The sequence below is a fragment of the Sceloporus occidentalis genome, unplaced genomic scaffold (genome assembly GCF_023333645.1).
Source record: "Sceloporus occidentalis isolate IW3139 unplaced genomic scaffold, rSceOcc1.0.p SCAF_177, whole genome shotgun sequence".
NCBI classification, from domain to species: domain Eukaryota; kingdom Metazoa; phylum Chordata; class Lepidosauria; order Squamata; family Phrynosomatidae; genus Sceloporus; species Sceloporus occidentalis.
In genome coordinates, this window is record NW_028317157.1 from 635,143 (window position 1) to 650,335 (window position 15,193).

The following is a 15,193-nucleotide window of genomic DNA, read 5'->3' on the forward strand; positions in this document are numbered from 1 at the left end:
TTTTTATCTAATATATTTAGCAAAATAAAAACAGCTTCTTTTTTTCTTATCCTGCTTAAATTAAAAGCTGGGGAACAGCAAAGAATCACGAATGTTCTTAGTATATTATTATTATTATTAACCTTTATTTATAAAGCGCTGTAAATTTACACAGCGCTGTACATACAATCTTATTAATTGGACGGTTCCCTGCCCTCAGGCTTACAATCTAAAAAGACACGACACAGAAGGAGAAGGGAGTGGTGGTGGGGAAGGGGCCTGTCTAGTAAGATAATACATGTAAAATACATAGCAATACAGGAAATGATTCAATAAAACAGACAGCAAAAGAACATCAGATAGCAAGTGACAATTATGCAATGCCTGTTTGTGAAAAGATGGTAGACCTAGTTCTACTTTGTTGTTAATTGCTGTTAAATTGACTCCATCCTTCTGGATAAGAGACATCCAAGGAGTGACCACCTTGCTCAGGTCTTACAAACAAGGGCAGCAGCTGAGCTTTCTTGATTGAGTCTATCTACTTGTAATCCCTGCTCAGCCATGTTGGTTGACCTTGGGCAGCTGACACACTCTCAGCCTCAGGGGATGGTAATAGCAAACTTCCTCTAGCCAAGGAATAGCCAAGAAAACCCAACAAATTTATAGGTTCGTTCACCTTACGTTGGCCATAAGTCGAAAGTGTCTTGAAGGCAAACAACAAACTTGTAATGCAATTTCCTTTTTTCCCCTTTTGCCTTCAGCCTTGCAAAGCATCATTGCCTTTTTAGAAAGCCCTTTGTATCCATGCTTAGTCCATGCATTCTCCCCTCCCCATATTAGAACTAGAGATAGTGGTGATATCATTAATTCTAATACAGAACATGGACACGAGATTTTCTGATTCTTTTTTCCTGTGTATTGTCTACTTACTTTCATCAGATGTCACTATTGTCAGTTTTGGCTTTCTAATTAAATCAAAACCTACATCTTCATGCCCCTTAAATTTTTTTCACACTTTGGCAGATTATTCATCTCAATTCTGTTTCTCCCATTATTGGACCATTCTTGATATTTTTGTTGCAGGACAATCCTCCATATGACAAAGGAGCATTCAGAATTGAAATCAACTTTCCAGCAGAGTACCCTTTCAAACCTCCAAAGATTACCTTTAAAACAAAGATATATCATCCTAACATTGATGAAAAGGGACAAGTTTGCCTTCCAGTAATTAGTGCTGAAAATTGGAAGCCAGCCACCAAAACTGATCAAGGTAAGGTTTTTTTTAGCAGATTACCACAGTTTCTTCAAAACTAGGATTGACTGTAAAATAGTTATGCATTGGACTGATTAAATTTATAATGAAAGGAAATCAAAAGGTATATTCTCTAGTTTGATTATTTTGTTCAGTTCTTCAGCTTTCTCCCAGTTTTATGCATCATTTTATATAACTAGTGGTGGAGAAAATAAATTTAAATGAGCCTGAAGAACTGCACATATTTGAACAATCCACCAATATTAGGGTTCCCTTGTAGCAGATTAAATTAAAATAGTCTATTACAGTGATGGTGAACCTTTTAGAGGACGAGTGCCCAAACTGCAACCCAAAACCCACTTATTTATTGCAAAAGTGCCATATCCCTCTGGCTTTCTAGTAACAAACTCCAGAAAACTCTTTGCTGGGGTGACGGCACATGTGCCCACAGAGAGGGCTCTGAGTGCCACCTCTGGCACGCATGCCATAGATTCGCCATCACTGGTCCAGGCTTTTCAACTAATATGAGTTTGCATGTAGATACCCTGTAGGGGAGGCAATTTCTTCTAGCAATTCAGCCTAGTGCCTACTTTCTGTCCACAGAGACATTGGGCAGACAGCCCCTCATTCAAGTTTTCCCCTTTCACTTCCTCTTTTCTCAGTCCTTTCACCTCCCTTTTTCTTTTCACTTTCCAAAAATTAGGAATCCTTTCTCCTTTCATCTTCACTTCCCTCCACATCTTTCTTCCTCATTCCTGAAACTGGGTGTTTTGTTTTGTTTTGTTTTTTGTTTGTTTGGTTGGTTCCCTCTCATTTCAACTCTGAGTGACCTTGTGGGTTATGCTGAATATGGTTCATCAAGGGATTCCTGGTTTATTCCAATATTGCAGTTCTGATCTATCAAGGAATTCCATGTCCATGCCTTTGACCTAAGATAAGAATACAGCTGTTGTGGGTGGGAGCCACCTGGTTCTGGCCTCCTAGTCAAAAAGCACTATACCAATAGTCTCATGCACACCGCTGTGTGTGGGACTGTTGCACAGGACTGTGTGTGCTTCAGTAGCATCAACAATGACAGAAGAGCAGTGAGCTACTCAGTATAGGAATGAGTGATACTGGAGACCAGGGTTCTATCCCCAGTTTCCCAGCAGACACCTCCTGTATTCTGGGTTAGCTCCTCCCAATTTGCTCCTATAGGCAGGCACAATAGAATAAAGACGGGCCCCTATATAGGGAGGAGCTAGCCCCCCTGGGCCTCAGTCTTGTTCCTGCCTACGCTCCTGCAGGATGTGTCTCTTCGAGCCAGCGAAGTTTTTCCTTTCTCCGAAAGCGGTTTGAGAATATTCTTGGCCTTCCCTTCTTCTCCTCTCTCCTGCCTTTCCCCCCTTCCTTGGTGGTGGCTATGGCAGAGGACCCCAAGAGCATGGGTGAAGGATCCTTAGTTCAGTCTTACCTAGCTCAGGATTTGCCAGCTCAACAGAGGGATGTGTTTGCTGTTGCTCTGCAACTTCTTCACTACAGCCACTCCAGTCCTTTTCTTCTCTTCGTTTCTCTTGCTGCCTTGGAAGCATGAAGAAAGACTTAATATGGCAAGGGCTCCCAGGATTGGAGAAAGGTCTTGGCTTTGCCAATGACTCTTCGCTCCTCCAAAGCTGCCCCCTTTTATAATGGGAGCACAGGAGATTTGTGGAAGCGGCTTTGCAGCACATGGGAGCCATGGGAACAGATGGTGAGGAGTATCCCCTCCGTGTTTGTTTATCCACATCACCTCTGCCCAGCCCAGAAGTCATGGAAACTTCCCTTCTCATCATCTCTGCCCAGGTTGTTTAGGACCAGGGTTCAGAGGACAGGCCAGCCAAAAGCCATGGCAAAGAGTTCCTCTGCATCACCTCTGCCCAGCCTGAAACAGGGCCAAGGTCAGAGAGGCAAGCCACCTAGAAGACACAGGAGAAGGGTGATTACCAGGAGCCCTCTCTCTGCAGCCACCAAAGAATCTTTGCCATATCTAATGCCCCCACTTAGGGCAGGCATTGCCAGGAGGCCTCTGCCATTGCCACTGCAGGCACCATGCCTAGCATAACGCTTGGGACTCTGCTAAGAGGTCAGATGGGCGGATAAGCTCTTGGTCTCCCCCCATCCTTCCCATCTCTGGCCTCAATGGCACCCAGGATCCCAACAGGTGTGGGAGATCCTATTGCAGACTGGGAAACACATGGTGGTATTGCCAGGGCTCCTGCACATTCCTTTTCAATTCTTATAATGAGATGGTGTGTAAGGAGGCAGAAGACTCCTCCTCTATGTTGTACAGCTCCATGACTGTAAAGGAAGCTAGACTTGGCCCAGCAGGACCTGAAGCTTCCAACTCTAAAATGGTCTTTTTTGGCTGCCACAGGGAATCCCACAAAAAAACACAAAATGGCTTCATGCCTTCCCCAGAGAGAGCATGGCTTCTGCCACCCACTTCTAAACAGAGGCTGGAGGGCCATCTATTGGGTATGCTTTGATTGAGAGTTCCTGCATGGCAGAATGGGGTTGGACTGGATGGCCCTTGGGATCTCTTCCAACCCAAGGATTCTATGAGAGAGCTCATGGATACAAATCCTCCTGTGTTCTCTCCTCAAAAATAACAACATTAAAAAAGGGGTGGGGGACCACTTGTGGATAACATGAGTAGAGAGTTCCCTTTACCCCCAATTGTATTTGGCTGCCCCAAACTGTGGCACTCTTGAGAGAGCAGCTGGAGCTTGGCCTCTCCTTTCTATCAGAGATTATCCTTTCTCAAGATACAGACATACCTCAGATAAATGTGGAGTCATGTGCCACAACAGCCCCCCCCCTGCCCTTCCCAGCTACCTATGCAAGTGGGAAGGGGATTGAGGACCAAGCCAGCTTTTATAATGCAGCCAGGTTACTATAAAGCCTGCCTGAGATTAAAAGGGCTAAGCTTCTAAACCCCAGCTTGAAGTTGGGGCTGTCTCAAACATAAATAAAACAAAATATCCTGTGAATATCAGGGCTACACTACAGACCATATGCAGCTATCTACCCATGATTAGCAATGGTCTTCAATCACTGCTAACTTAAGAGCAGTTTCCTCACTGCCTGGAAGAAGCTACTGCCCAGGCAGTCTCCCTTGCTGGGGCAAATCAAGGAGGGGAGAGCCCCCACAGCAACAGGTCTGGGGGCTCAGATTTACAAGGTTAACTTTTTCTGGTGTTCATTTTATCACTGTTAGACCATGAGGTTTGAGTTGTGCTGTTTCTGCTCACCCCCCTCTCCTTTTTACCAGGGCAGAGAAGATGCCTCGAAACTATGTCATCTAGGGAGAGGACTAGCCATAAAAGCCACAAGATGACTTTTCTTCCCTCCTCATGGGCCTCCATCCCTGCCTCCATTAGGGCACATGGTTTTACCTCCCTTGTGCAAACTGGTATCAGCCATAGCACTTCTCATTAAGAGCATAAGCTTTAACAATACAGATTCATTTAAAGTCTAACAAACAGGGTGACTCAAGCAAAGAGAAGGATACTTCACTCCTCTGGTCACTCAGCAAATCTCTAATGCTTGCACACATTGAGGATCTTTGGAAAAAAATAATCTCATATTAGGTGATAGATATATTGGATTAAGGTGACCAACCAAGCTCCACTTTAGTGGCAAAAGGGTTAAGTCCCTGTTATAAATCACAGTGAACCTCAGTCAGCTAGCCTCAGGAGAGGTGGCTCCCCTTTCCTTCCCTTCTTTCATAGAAGAGATGTCTGTTAAAGGGAAGAAACTAAAAAATACAGTTTCTTCTAGGAGATGGTTCTCACTAATACAGGGGGTTAAGAAAAATTCTTAATCAGAAACAGACAAACAGCCTCCTCTCCATCCCGGGAGAAACCACCCCTTCCCCCATGAGTGTTTTAAAACATAAAATCAGGTTTTTTCTGCTAAGGGGTTGCTTCAAATCCCATTCAGACATTCTGTAGAGCCCTGAGGGGTCTGCCACAAAGAGCACAATTACCTCTTACCTTGTCTAGATAGTTACATTTTAAATAAGAATGCCTGCTGATGGGCTTGCCATTCAACTGCTCTCTGGCTTGATAGGCCTATTGTGACAAGGTCTATCATACATATAATGAATTAGCTCAAAGCCATGAAGGTTCATGCTGCCAATCTCTTTCTTTTAGTGGTCTCAGGGTGCTACAGGATTCCTTTCCATGCTACAGTGGAAATATATATAATGTGATTTTACTATTTTATATAAGAGACTTCATCTTACTATGCCATTATATTTTATTTGACTTGAGCTTCCATGGATATGGTATCCATGCAAAGTCCTGAAACCAACTCCAGTTCATAACGAGGGCCCTCTGTACTATTTAAAATTTAGGGTTTTTTCCCTTTGATAGATCTTTTTATGGAGAAAATTATCTCCTTGAAATTAGATACCAGAGGGTTATCCATGCCAAGCCCTCTGTTATCATTTCATGACTCCTTAATCAGCAGTTCATTCAACTGGGAGACCCCCTCAGCCTTCCTATAGGTTGATGATGGTTTGCTACATGGAGCTGGGCAATTTTTTAAGCCTCTAGACAAGTTCATCCTCAGATGAAACCAGACTTAATTCTGACAACAGGCCCTGTTAACACAGAGTGCATCAACGCTTCTGCATGGACTCACCAATGTCTTCGAGATAAAGGTTAATACAGTGTCTCCCTTGCCTAACCATCAAATTAGTCTTTTTTTTTACGCAGGTACACAGATGTTCCAGTAAAGAACTGCACATTGTTTTGAAATATTAGTTGGTGGTCAGACATTAACATTCCTCTTTCAGAGTGGTAAGTCTTCGTTGCTACAAGTTAAATCACCTTAATATCACCTTCGTTGCTATAACCAGCTGACAAGGTGATCAGTGATAGGGTGGGAGCTGGCATAGGTCCAGATTGGATCAGGTTCTATTCTGATTGATCACATAATCCACCTTTTAGGCAAGTTCACATTGACTGCTTCAGGTTTTCAGTGGCTGACCTGCTACAGTTCCTCCAAGATGGCATTAAAAAAGGATTCAGACCCAACACAGCTAGGAGGCAAGTGTCTGCCATGATATCAGTTCTGCTCCATAAGAGAGTGGCTAGAATGGCGGCCATCCTCACATTAAGAGGCTGTTGAGGGGAGTTTCCAACAGGGCCCAGCCCACCAGACATCATTTTCCAACTTGGGATTTGCACACGGTCTTAAAGGTGCTCACGGTTGGGCCGTTTGAGCCTCTTCGGGAGACCTCCCTCAAACACCTCTCCCTCAGGGTCATCTTCCTCACGGCCATTACCTCCGCCATATGGGTATCAGAGCTGGGGACCCTGTCGGTACATAAAGACTTGTGTATTTTTAGGCCAGTCTCAGTGTGACTTCGTCCAGACCCTACCTTCATGCATAAGGTCAGCTCAGCCTTTCATGTGTCACAGACATTCTCCTGCCTTCATTCTGCCCCAATCCTAAGAAGGACTTGGAAAAGACCTGGCACACATTGGATGTGTGCAGAGCCCTCAAAATCTACATCAAGAGGACTTCAACCTTCATCCGGGGCATTGTTCATTTCCTTTCACCCAGGCTCTTTGGGCCACAAGGTATCGGTCTCGACTCTGACTAGGTGGATCAGGTCTTGTATTCAAGAGAGCTACTGAATTCTTGATCTCACTCCACCCAAGGAGTGCATCAACCTCTGCGGCCCTGACCACTAGCATCTCCCCATCAGAAATTTGCCAGGCGGCCACACGGAAGTTACCTTAGACCTTCATAAGACATTGCAAACTGGACATGTCTGAGTCTGCTGAGGCATCATTTGGAAGGAGGGTCCTCCAGCAGATTGTGTCGGGGGCCACAGTCTCCTAGCAGCACTTCCCTCTCAGTTTGAGAGGGCTTTTGTAAATCCCAGAATACAGGAGGTTAGGAGCCTGTCTGCTGGGAAAACGAACATTGGTACTTACCCGTGATACGTTTCCAGCAGACGAGGGTCCTAACATGCTGCCCATCTGGGTGGTGCCTCCGGCACCCTGCCTATTAGTGGACCTGCCTTGTTCTTCTTGTTGCTGGATTGGTTTTTCTGAGTTCTTGTTTGTTTTTGGACTAGTTTTTCTAAGGTGTTCTAGTTAACCCTTAGCTGATGTTACTAAAGTTCAGTTCCTTGATTTTACCTTACTACTTGCTTGGCTTGTTATTGACAGAGGCCCAGGGGGACTAGCTCCTTCCTGTATAGGGGCCGGTCTTTGTTCTATTGTTCCTGCCTACAGGAGCAAATTGGGAGGAGCTAACCCAGAAAACAGGAGGTTAGGACCCTCGTCTGCTGGAAATGAACGTATCATGGGTAAGTACCAACGTTCATATTTCACTGACTAGTTGAGGGTGCTCCATCTAGTTCCAAAAAGTGAGATATGATCACTCGTAATTTCTCTAGCACCCAATCTAGGCAGAAGGACTACTTTGCCTGCCAGACAACATCTCCCTCCAGTCTTTCCAGCATGGAGATGTTGGTTTAAAACAAGCAATCTGAGTATTGTGGCCACCATCTTGCCTATGACACAAGCTTTTTGTGCATATCCAACAGATCCACTATTAAAGTGCAGGTACTACCACCATTCTAGTTCTTCCCCTTCCATCCCTGCAAACTAACATTACAGGATGGAAAGGACACCTGTGAGTCCAAGAAGTCAAGAGGGCTGAGGCAGCCTTTGGAACCACCTCTCTACCAGTCAACACCTTCACAGCTACCTACCACCACAGCTTGGGTCTTCTTCCTTTGAGCCAAGGAGATTGTGAGCATTATTTTTCCTAGTGATATTAACCTGTCCTAGTTCATCAAAGGTTTCTCAAGGCCACAGACTTCTCAACAAATGCAAGACTAGATAACATACAGATAATATACATACACAGGCTCCTGTGATACTGGTCAGATGGCAGATCTGATTTTAAACCTGGCAAACTGACTGAAGGGCCAACATGTGGTCTTTGGAAGTGCCAGATTTTTAAATGACTTATTTGACCTTGTCACTAAAGAAAAAGATCTTGGCCTCATATCCCAAAAAAAGACAAAAGCACCCAAGCACAAACAGCACAGTTCCATTCATTTCTTTGCCTACCATATACAAAAAGATGCCAAATAAAATTTATGCCTCTGCCTTCAGAGAATATCTTTCTCAATGGTTATACATAATATACAATAATAGGATTTATTCATATACTGCCCAATCAGTGGGAATCTGAGCGGTTATACATGCGTTTGTGATCATGTTGTCAATCCTGAGGGGCACCATTTCTCCTTGCACTTGATGGAGAAAGGCCTGCAGACCTAGTCCGCCTGATCTCAGCTGAAGGGTTGAGATGGTATTAGGCAGGGTTGTATATTTGAGATGGTGTTAGGCAGGGTTGTATATTAGCGCCAACTCTTTTCAACTTTTATATAAATTCTATGATTAAGCCCTTGACATATATCCTATTGCATCATCCATCTTTGTCAAATAGACCCATAACAGTTTTGCTTTATGCTGATGATGTGGTTCTTTTGTCACTTACTAGAGTGGGTCTCAATAGACTTCTGGGTGCCCTTGCCATTCACTGTAAGAAAGATTTTTTGGAAATTAACTATACTAAAACAAAAACAGTGGTTTTCTCAAAGCGACGAATTTATCATAAGTGGTCAGTTAACAATAACTACATCAAACAGGTTCCATCCTATAAATATTTAGGAATAATTTTGCATGAAAAGGTCTTGCTAACTTACACCAAAAAAAAAAAAATGCAATAATGAATGTCTAAGAAGCATCAGAGCTCTCTGTTCCTTCTTCCATAACAAGGGAGGCCAATATGTACCTGCAACATGGCAAGTCTTCATTGCTAAAATTCTAGCTTAGCTATTGTATGGTTCAGAGGTTTGTTCTTTCAGTAATTTTGTTCCTTTTGAGGTTGTCCAAACCAAGTTTTTAAGATTAATCCTGGGCATCCCAAAATGTGTACCAAATTTTATTATCTGTCTTGAAACTGGAATGTTAACAATTGAGGCTCGTATTTGGATACGCAAATTTAATGTATGGTTAAAATTGCTTTTTAACCCTATTGGTTTGGGCCCGTTAATATTAACGGTGCCTTTTAGATCAACTTGGATAAATTCCTTAATTTTGAAACTTTCTTCTATTCGGTTATCAAGAGATTATGTATTTGGGTTATAAAAAGGAAAAACTGTTAGCATACAGAGAATTAAAGATATTGACCTACAAACCCACAAAAGCAAAGCAATTCTTTATCCCATAATTAGGGAAACTGAAAGAGTTTTCATCCATGCCAAATACCTTGATAACTTGAGCATCCCCAAATTTAGAAGAGCATTTATGCTCGCAAGATTTAATATTCCATCAGCCGTAGTTGAAGGCAATTATAAAAAGAAACCTTGTCAGTGCAGATTATGCCCCTGCGTCTCTGAGGAAGTTGAGTCAATTGGACATGTTCTTTTTCATTGCCCCTTTATATAGAATCTCGTGCGATATATATGTGTGTGTGTGTGTATATATATATATATTTCTTCTTCGTGGTCTCTGTGAATCACACAAATGGGTTTATTCTGCGCCTGCGCAGCAATCCTCGGAAACTTCTAGAATCTCCAGGCAGAAAGCAATGTTTCTTCTTCGTGATCTCTGTGAATCATACAAATGGGTTTTACTGCACCTGCGCAGTGCTGTTCGGAAACTTCTAGAATCACTGGGCAAAGTACACTTTGCAACACTTAGAAACTTTTTGGCGGTAACCCCGCCCCCCTCCTATAAAGCCCCGGTTCCCGCTCTTTTCCCCAGTTCCATTTTTCCGCCGCGCTTGGCTGTTGTTTGGAACTTCGCTCTCGTAGCTTTTTCGGAATCACTGCTTGGTTTTTGACTCGGACTGTCTTGGACTTTGTCTTTTTGGATTTCCCCCCCTACTTGACCAATCGGACTGTCGACTACGCATTTGGACTCTGTTTTTGGCTCGTCGTCTTCGGATATGTCGCCACCCTTCAAGAAGTGTGACGTCTGTGGGGGTAAAGTCCCTGTCTAAGACCCTCATTCGTCCTGCCTTCTTTGCTAAGGGAGAGATCATGATGCCAAGGCTTGCCAGTTATGTAAGTCCATGTCCTCCCAGGCCAGGAAAAATCGGGAGTCCCACCTGACCTCCGCTATTGCCCAAGGGAAGATCCGGGAGGGGGACCCCCGTCCTTCGTCTGCTCCCTCTCCATCCACCGCGGCTCCCCCGCCTCCTGCTCAGGCCAGTCCGGCTAGCGCTCCACCAGCCCTGCCCGCCCAGGAGACCGGGAGGTCCGAGCATGCCCCCTCGGGGGCCCGGAGCGCCTCTAAGTCCAGGGCTCCCTCCAAGTCTGCCCATCATCCGGAAAGGTCTGCCCAAGAGGAGGCGACGTCTTCTAAGCGGGCGACCACTAGCCATAAGTCCCACAGAGCGGCCGCTTCTCTGGATGCGAGCCCCGACAGGCTCAAGGGCGGTGACAAACCCGCCAAGGAGGGCAAATTGCCTAAGGAGCGCTCTTCGACCACCAAGGCGAGCGGCTTGGGCCCGTCCACTGCGACTCCCGATACCGGCGTCCAAGCCAAGACGGGTACAAGGGTCACTGATAGCCTGATCCCGTTCTTCCCTCCTGACGCTCCGCGGGGCTCGGTTTCCTCCAAGAAGAGAACTTCGTCCACGATCAGTTCTACTCCGGAGGTCTCAGCTCCGAAGAAGACTAAGTCCCGGGACCATCCCAAACCCCGCTTCGAGGTCGGGACCGGCAAGGAAGACACCCGGGGCCATCCTAAGCCCCGCTCCGAGGGCGGGACCGACAAGGAGGACGCCCGGGGCCGCCCACGCTCTCGATCCCGATCTCCGCGATCTAAGGACCACCGGCCGGCGTCCTCTGACCGACGAAGCACTAGGGGACGCTCCCCACACAAGAAGTCCGTCGCTGGGGATATCCCCACTGCTGTGGTGCGCCATCCCCCAGTCGCTGAACCATCAACGTCAGCTACCGCTTTCGATATTTACTCTGATGAGGAGGAGGCCCGTCCCCACAGAAGAAGATCTCCGACTCCCTCGCCAGGGAGGGACCTCGATCCTGACGAACACTTCTACGACTCGGAGTCTGACAGATTTTACATGGCTGTTCCCAGGGACGTGGCTATGCTGAAGTTCCCGTCTAGAGACCTTCGGGGTCGTGAAGACAAGGCATCTTGCACCTCAGTGCGCCCTCGCTCTCCTCCGCGCCGTGCTTCTACTCATCCCAGATCAGAGACGGTGGTGCATACCATCCCTTCCGATTCGGAGCCTGATTTTCCTCCTGAACCCGAAGTTCCTTCGGATGATGGCGACGGGGCTGATGACATCTCCTTGAGCCTCCATCAACCTGATCCCGCTTCGCCGACCGATGACGTGCGCTCCTTTGCCGAACACGTTATTAAAATGTCCCGCGCCCTGGACATCGAGCTGGCCTATCCCGAGGAAGCGGCCAGGGATCCAATCGAGCGTCGGGTGCAAGGCCGAGTGCAAACCCCGCCGTCGATACCGTTTTTGCCATCCTTGGAGTCTCTTGTCAAACGCTCTTGGGATGCTCCTGCTTCTCTCCTGGGACCGCCTCGCAAGATAGAGTACCTCTATAGGATGTCATCCCCCAATGCCCCCTGGCTGGCTTCCCACCCTCGCCTCAACTCCGCTATTGTTGAAGGAGCCCAACGCATCTCTTCCCAACGTCAGTCTTCACTCCCGTTGGACAAGGAGGCCAAAAAGGTAGATGCCCTCGCGAGGAAGGCATACACGGCTTCGGCGTTGACTGTCAAGGCGGTGAATTATACCGCCTGTATGGGGGCTTATGTACAGACCCTCATGGAGGGAATCTCCCCTATCATTCCAGATGTCCCTGATGAGGCTCAACGCACCTTGGCGGAGATCAGGGATGAGGCACACTCGATCGGAAGCTGGCTAATTACAGCTTCCAGGAACATGACAGAGTGCACCGGCAGAGCCATGGCAGCCTCCATCGCCCTGCGACGTCATGCCTGGCTCCGCGGATCGGACCTTAATCAGGGTGTTCGGTCCGCGATCGAGGAAATGCCCATTGACGACTCGGGTCTCTTTCATACCGACACTGACGACAAGCTAAACAGGAAGTTTAGAATGAAGGCGGCAGCTAGGAAGCACGGCATGTCGGCTCCAGACTCTGCTCCGTTCCGAAAGCGGCTCCGCCCCTGGCACCACCAACAAGGTCAGTCCCAGAGATCATTCTATCAAGACCGCCAGTTCAATCAACAGGGCTCCCAGCGGCAGAGGTACCCATCCCAGTCCTCTTCCTCCTCTGGTTGTCGGCCTTACCCTCCTAAATATCGCAAGGCCCGAAGGCAAGATGCTGACCAGCCTAAAAAGAGGGCATGAAGTCCCCTCGCGCACTTTGTCTTGCCTTGCCCGTATTTTTTGAACATCCTCAGGCCCTATGTCACCGTGTGGGCCTCGATCACTTCCGACTCTTGGGTCCTAACCATCGTCCGAAGGGGCTATACCCTCGAGTTCGAAGACCTCCCTCCCACCGGAGCGTTTCTTACCACTTCCCCCTCGGACACCCTTCTCGACGAAGTGCGCTCTCTCCTTCAAAAAGGGGCCATATCTCCTTTGCCACCAGAACTGCTGTCCAAGGCCTTCTTTTCCAGGTACTTCACGGTACCTAAATCAGATGGTGGAACTAGACCCATTCTGGACTTAAGGGGACTCAATTCCTTTCTGCGGTACCGACGCTTCCGTATGGTGACTCTAGCTTCTATTATGCCTTTGCTTCACCAGGACCTTTGGTTTGCAACGGTGGACTTGAAAGACGCTTACTTCCATGTGGAAATTCGGGAGTCCCACCGAAGATTTCTCGCCTTCGCCATCGGCTCCGCCGCGTACCAATACAACATCCTTCCGTTCGGACTGGCCACGGCTCCGAGGGTCTTCACGAAGTGCATGGCCCCGGTGGTCGCCTATCTTCACCAAAGAGGCTACAGAGTCTTTCCATACCTGGACGACTGGCTGTTGGCAGCCCCCTCGCAGGAAGAGCTTCAGGACGCCATCAGCTTCACACTGGACCTTCTGGCGGACTTGGGACTGGTCGTCAACCTGGAAAAGTCCCACCTGGTCCCAACCAGGCAGGTCCGGTTCATAGGCTCCATCCTCGACTCCGTCACTTGCACCGCATATCTTCCTTGGGACCGCTTTCAAGCTTTGACAGTCGCGGTACAAGCCGTTCGGGCCCAAAGGAGAGTGAGGGCCAGGGACGTCCAGGTAGCCCTGGGACACATGGCTTCTACTACGTTTGTCACTCCATGGGCAAGGTTGCGTCTGAGGCCCCTGCAGTCGTGGTTCCTGTCGGTCTTCGACCCCATGTCGGACCCTCCACACACATGGCTCACCGTACCGAGACCCGTAGCCGCTTCCCTACTGTGGTGGTTGGACTCCCACAACGTCTGCGGCGGCATGCCCTTCACCCAACCTCAGCCACAGTTGACTTTAAAGACGGATGCGTCGATGGAGGGCTGGGGCGCTCACCTCTTGGACCTTTGTGTAAGAGAGAGGTGGTCCCGTCTAGAGACTACCTTTCACATCAATGCATTGGAAATGCTGGCCGTGGAGAAAGCTCTCAGGGCCTTCGAATCCAGCATCACAGACAAGGTGGTCCTTATCAGGACAGACAACACAACTGTGATGTACTATCTCAACAAGCAGGGAGGCACCAAGTCAACGACTCTCCTGGACATCACGTTGAGAATCTGGAATTGGTGTATCCCGAGGGGCATCCTTCTCCAAGCAATTCACCTGCCGGGAGACGAAAACACCTTGGCGGACCGCCTCAGCAGGACCGTCTCGACCTGCCACGAGTGGAGACTCCATCCGGAGACTGTCTGCGACCTATTTTGTCAGTGGGGCAATCCCCTGATCGACCTCTTCGCAACGGCCTCCAACAGCCATTGTCCCCAGTTCTGTTCCCGAATGCGACACGAGAGATCCCTCGGAGACGCGTTCGCTCTCGATTAGTCCGGGGAAATGATCTACGCTTTCCCCCCGTTCCCACTGATCACCAGAGTGGTTTCCAAGATGTTGCAGGACCACGTCGACGTGATCCTCATCACGCCGTGGTGGCCGAGGCAGCCGTGGTTCCCGTTGTTGCTCCATCTCTCCAACGACGAGTTTCTCCGGCTAGAACCGCGACCGGACCTTCTTACTGTCCAGGGCGGGAGAGTCCGACACCCAGACATCGACTCGCTCCCGATGGTGGCATGGAGACTCTATTGACTTCGCTCCCGCAGTCGGTACGGACGGTGATCCAGGCTGCACAGAAACCGGCGACGCAGAAATCCTACGCCTCCAAGTGGAGAAGGTTCCTGCGTTTCCTTGATGACAAGCACCTTTCCCCAAACCAGGTTACGGTACTGGTGGTGCTGGAGTTCCTGATGACGTTAGTAGACGCGGGCTTGTGTCTCACGTCTGTGAAATGTTATTTGTCTGCCATTTGTTCCTTTTTTCAATATGATGGCTTGCCTTCCTTTTTCAGGGAACCCCTTGTTAAGAACTTTCTGAAAGGGTGTAACAATCTCCACCCACAGGTTTCTCCCCCGACACCCGCATGGAGCCTGGACGTTGTACTGCCCGCCCTCCAGTCTGAACCCTTTGAACCCTTGGCCACAACAGACTTAAGGCTACTCACTTGGAAAACAGCCTTCCTTGTGGCCATAACTTCTGCCCGCCGGGCAGGTGAACTGTGTGCTTTACAGAGGGATGAACCCTTCCTTCGGTTCCATAAGGACAAGGTGGTTCTTCGGACCGACATTACCTTCCTTCCTAAGGTAGTGTCATTTTTTCATATGTGTCAGGACATTGTTTTGCCTTCCCTAGCCCTGAACCCATCCACTGCTGAGGAACGTAGCTTACATATGTTAGACGTTCGCA

The 15,193-nt window shown here is 48.0% G+C and overlaps 1 protein-coding gene across 1 annotated transcript in view; it reads left to right on the top strand.

Moving 5' to 3' along the window:
* LOC149278881 (ubiquitin-conjugating enzyme E2 L3) overlaps positions 1 to 15,193 on the top strand; it is a 101,610-nt gene that overhangs the window by 54,274 nt on the left and 32,143 nt on the right. Inside the window, exon 3 of the mRNA XM_089501623.1 lies at positions 1,063 to 1,249. Coding sequence (XP_089357749.1) covers positions 1,063 to 1,249 — 187 coding nt within the window. The remainder of the gene's footprint in view (positions 1 to 1,062; positions 1,250 to 15,193) is intronic.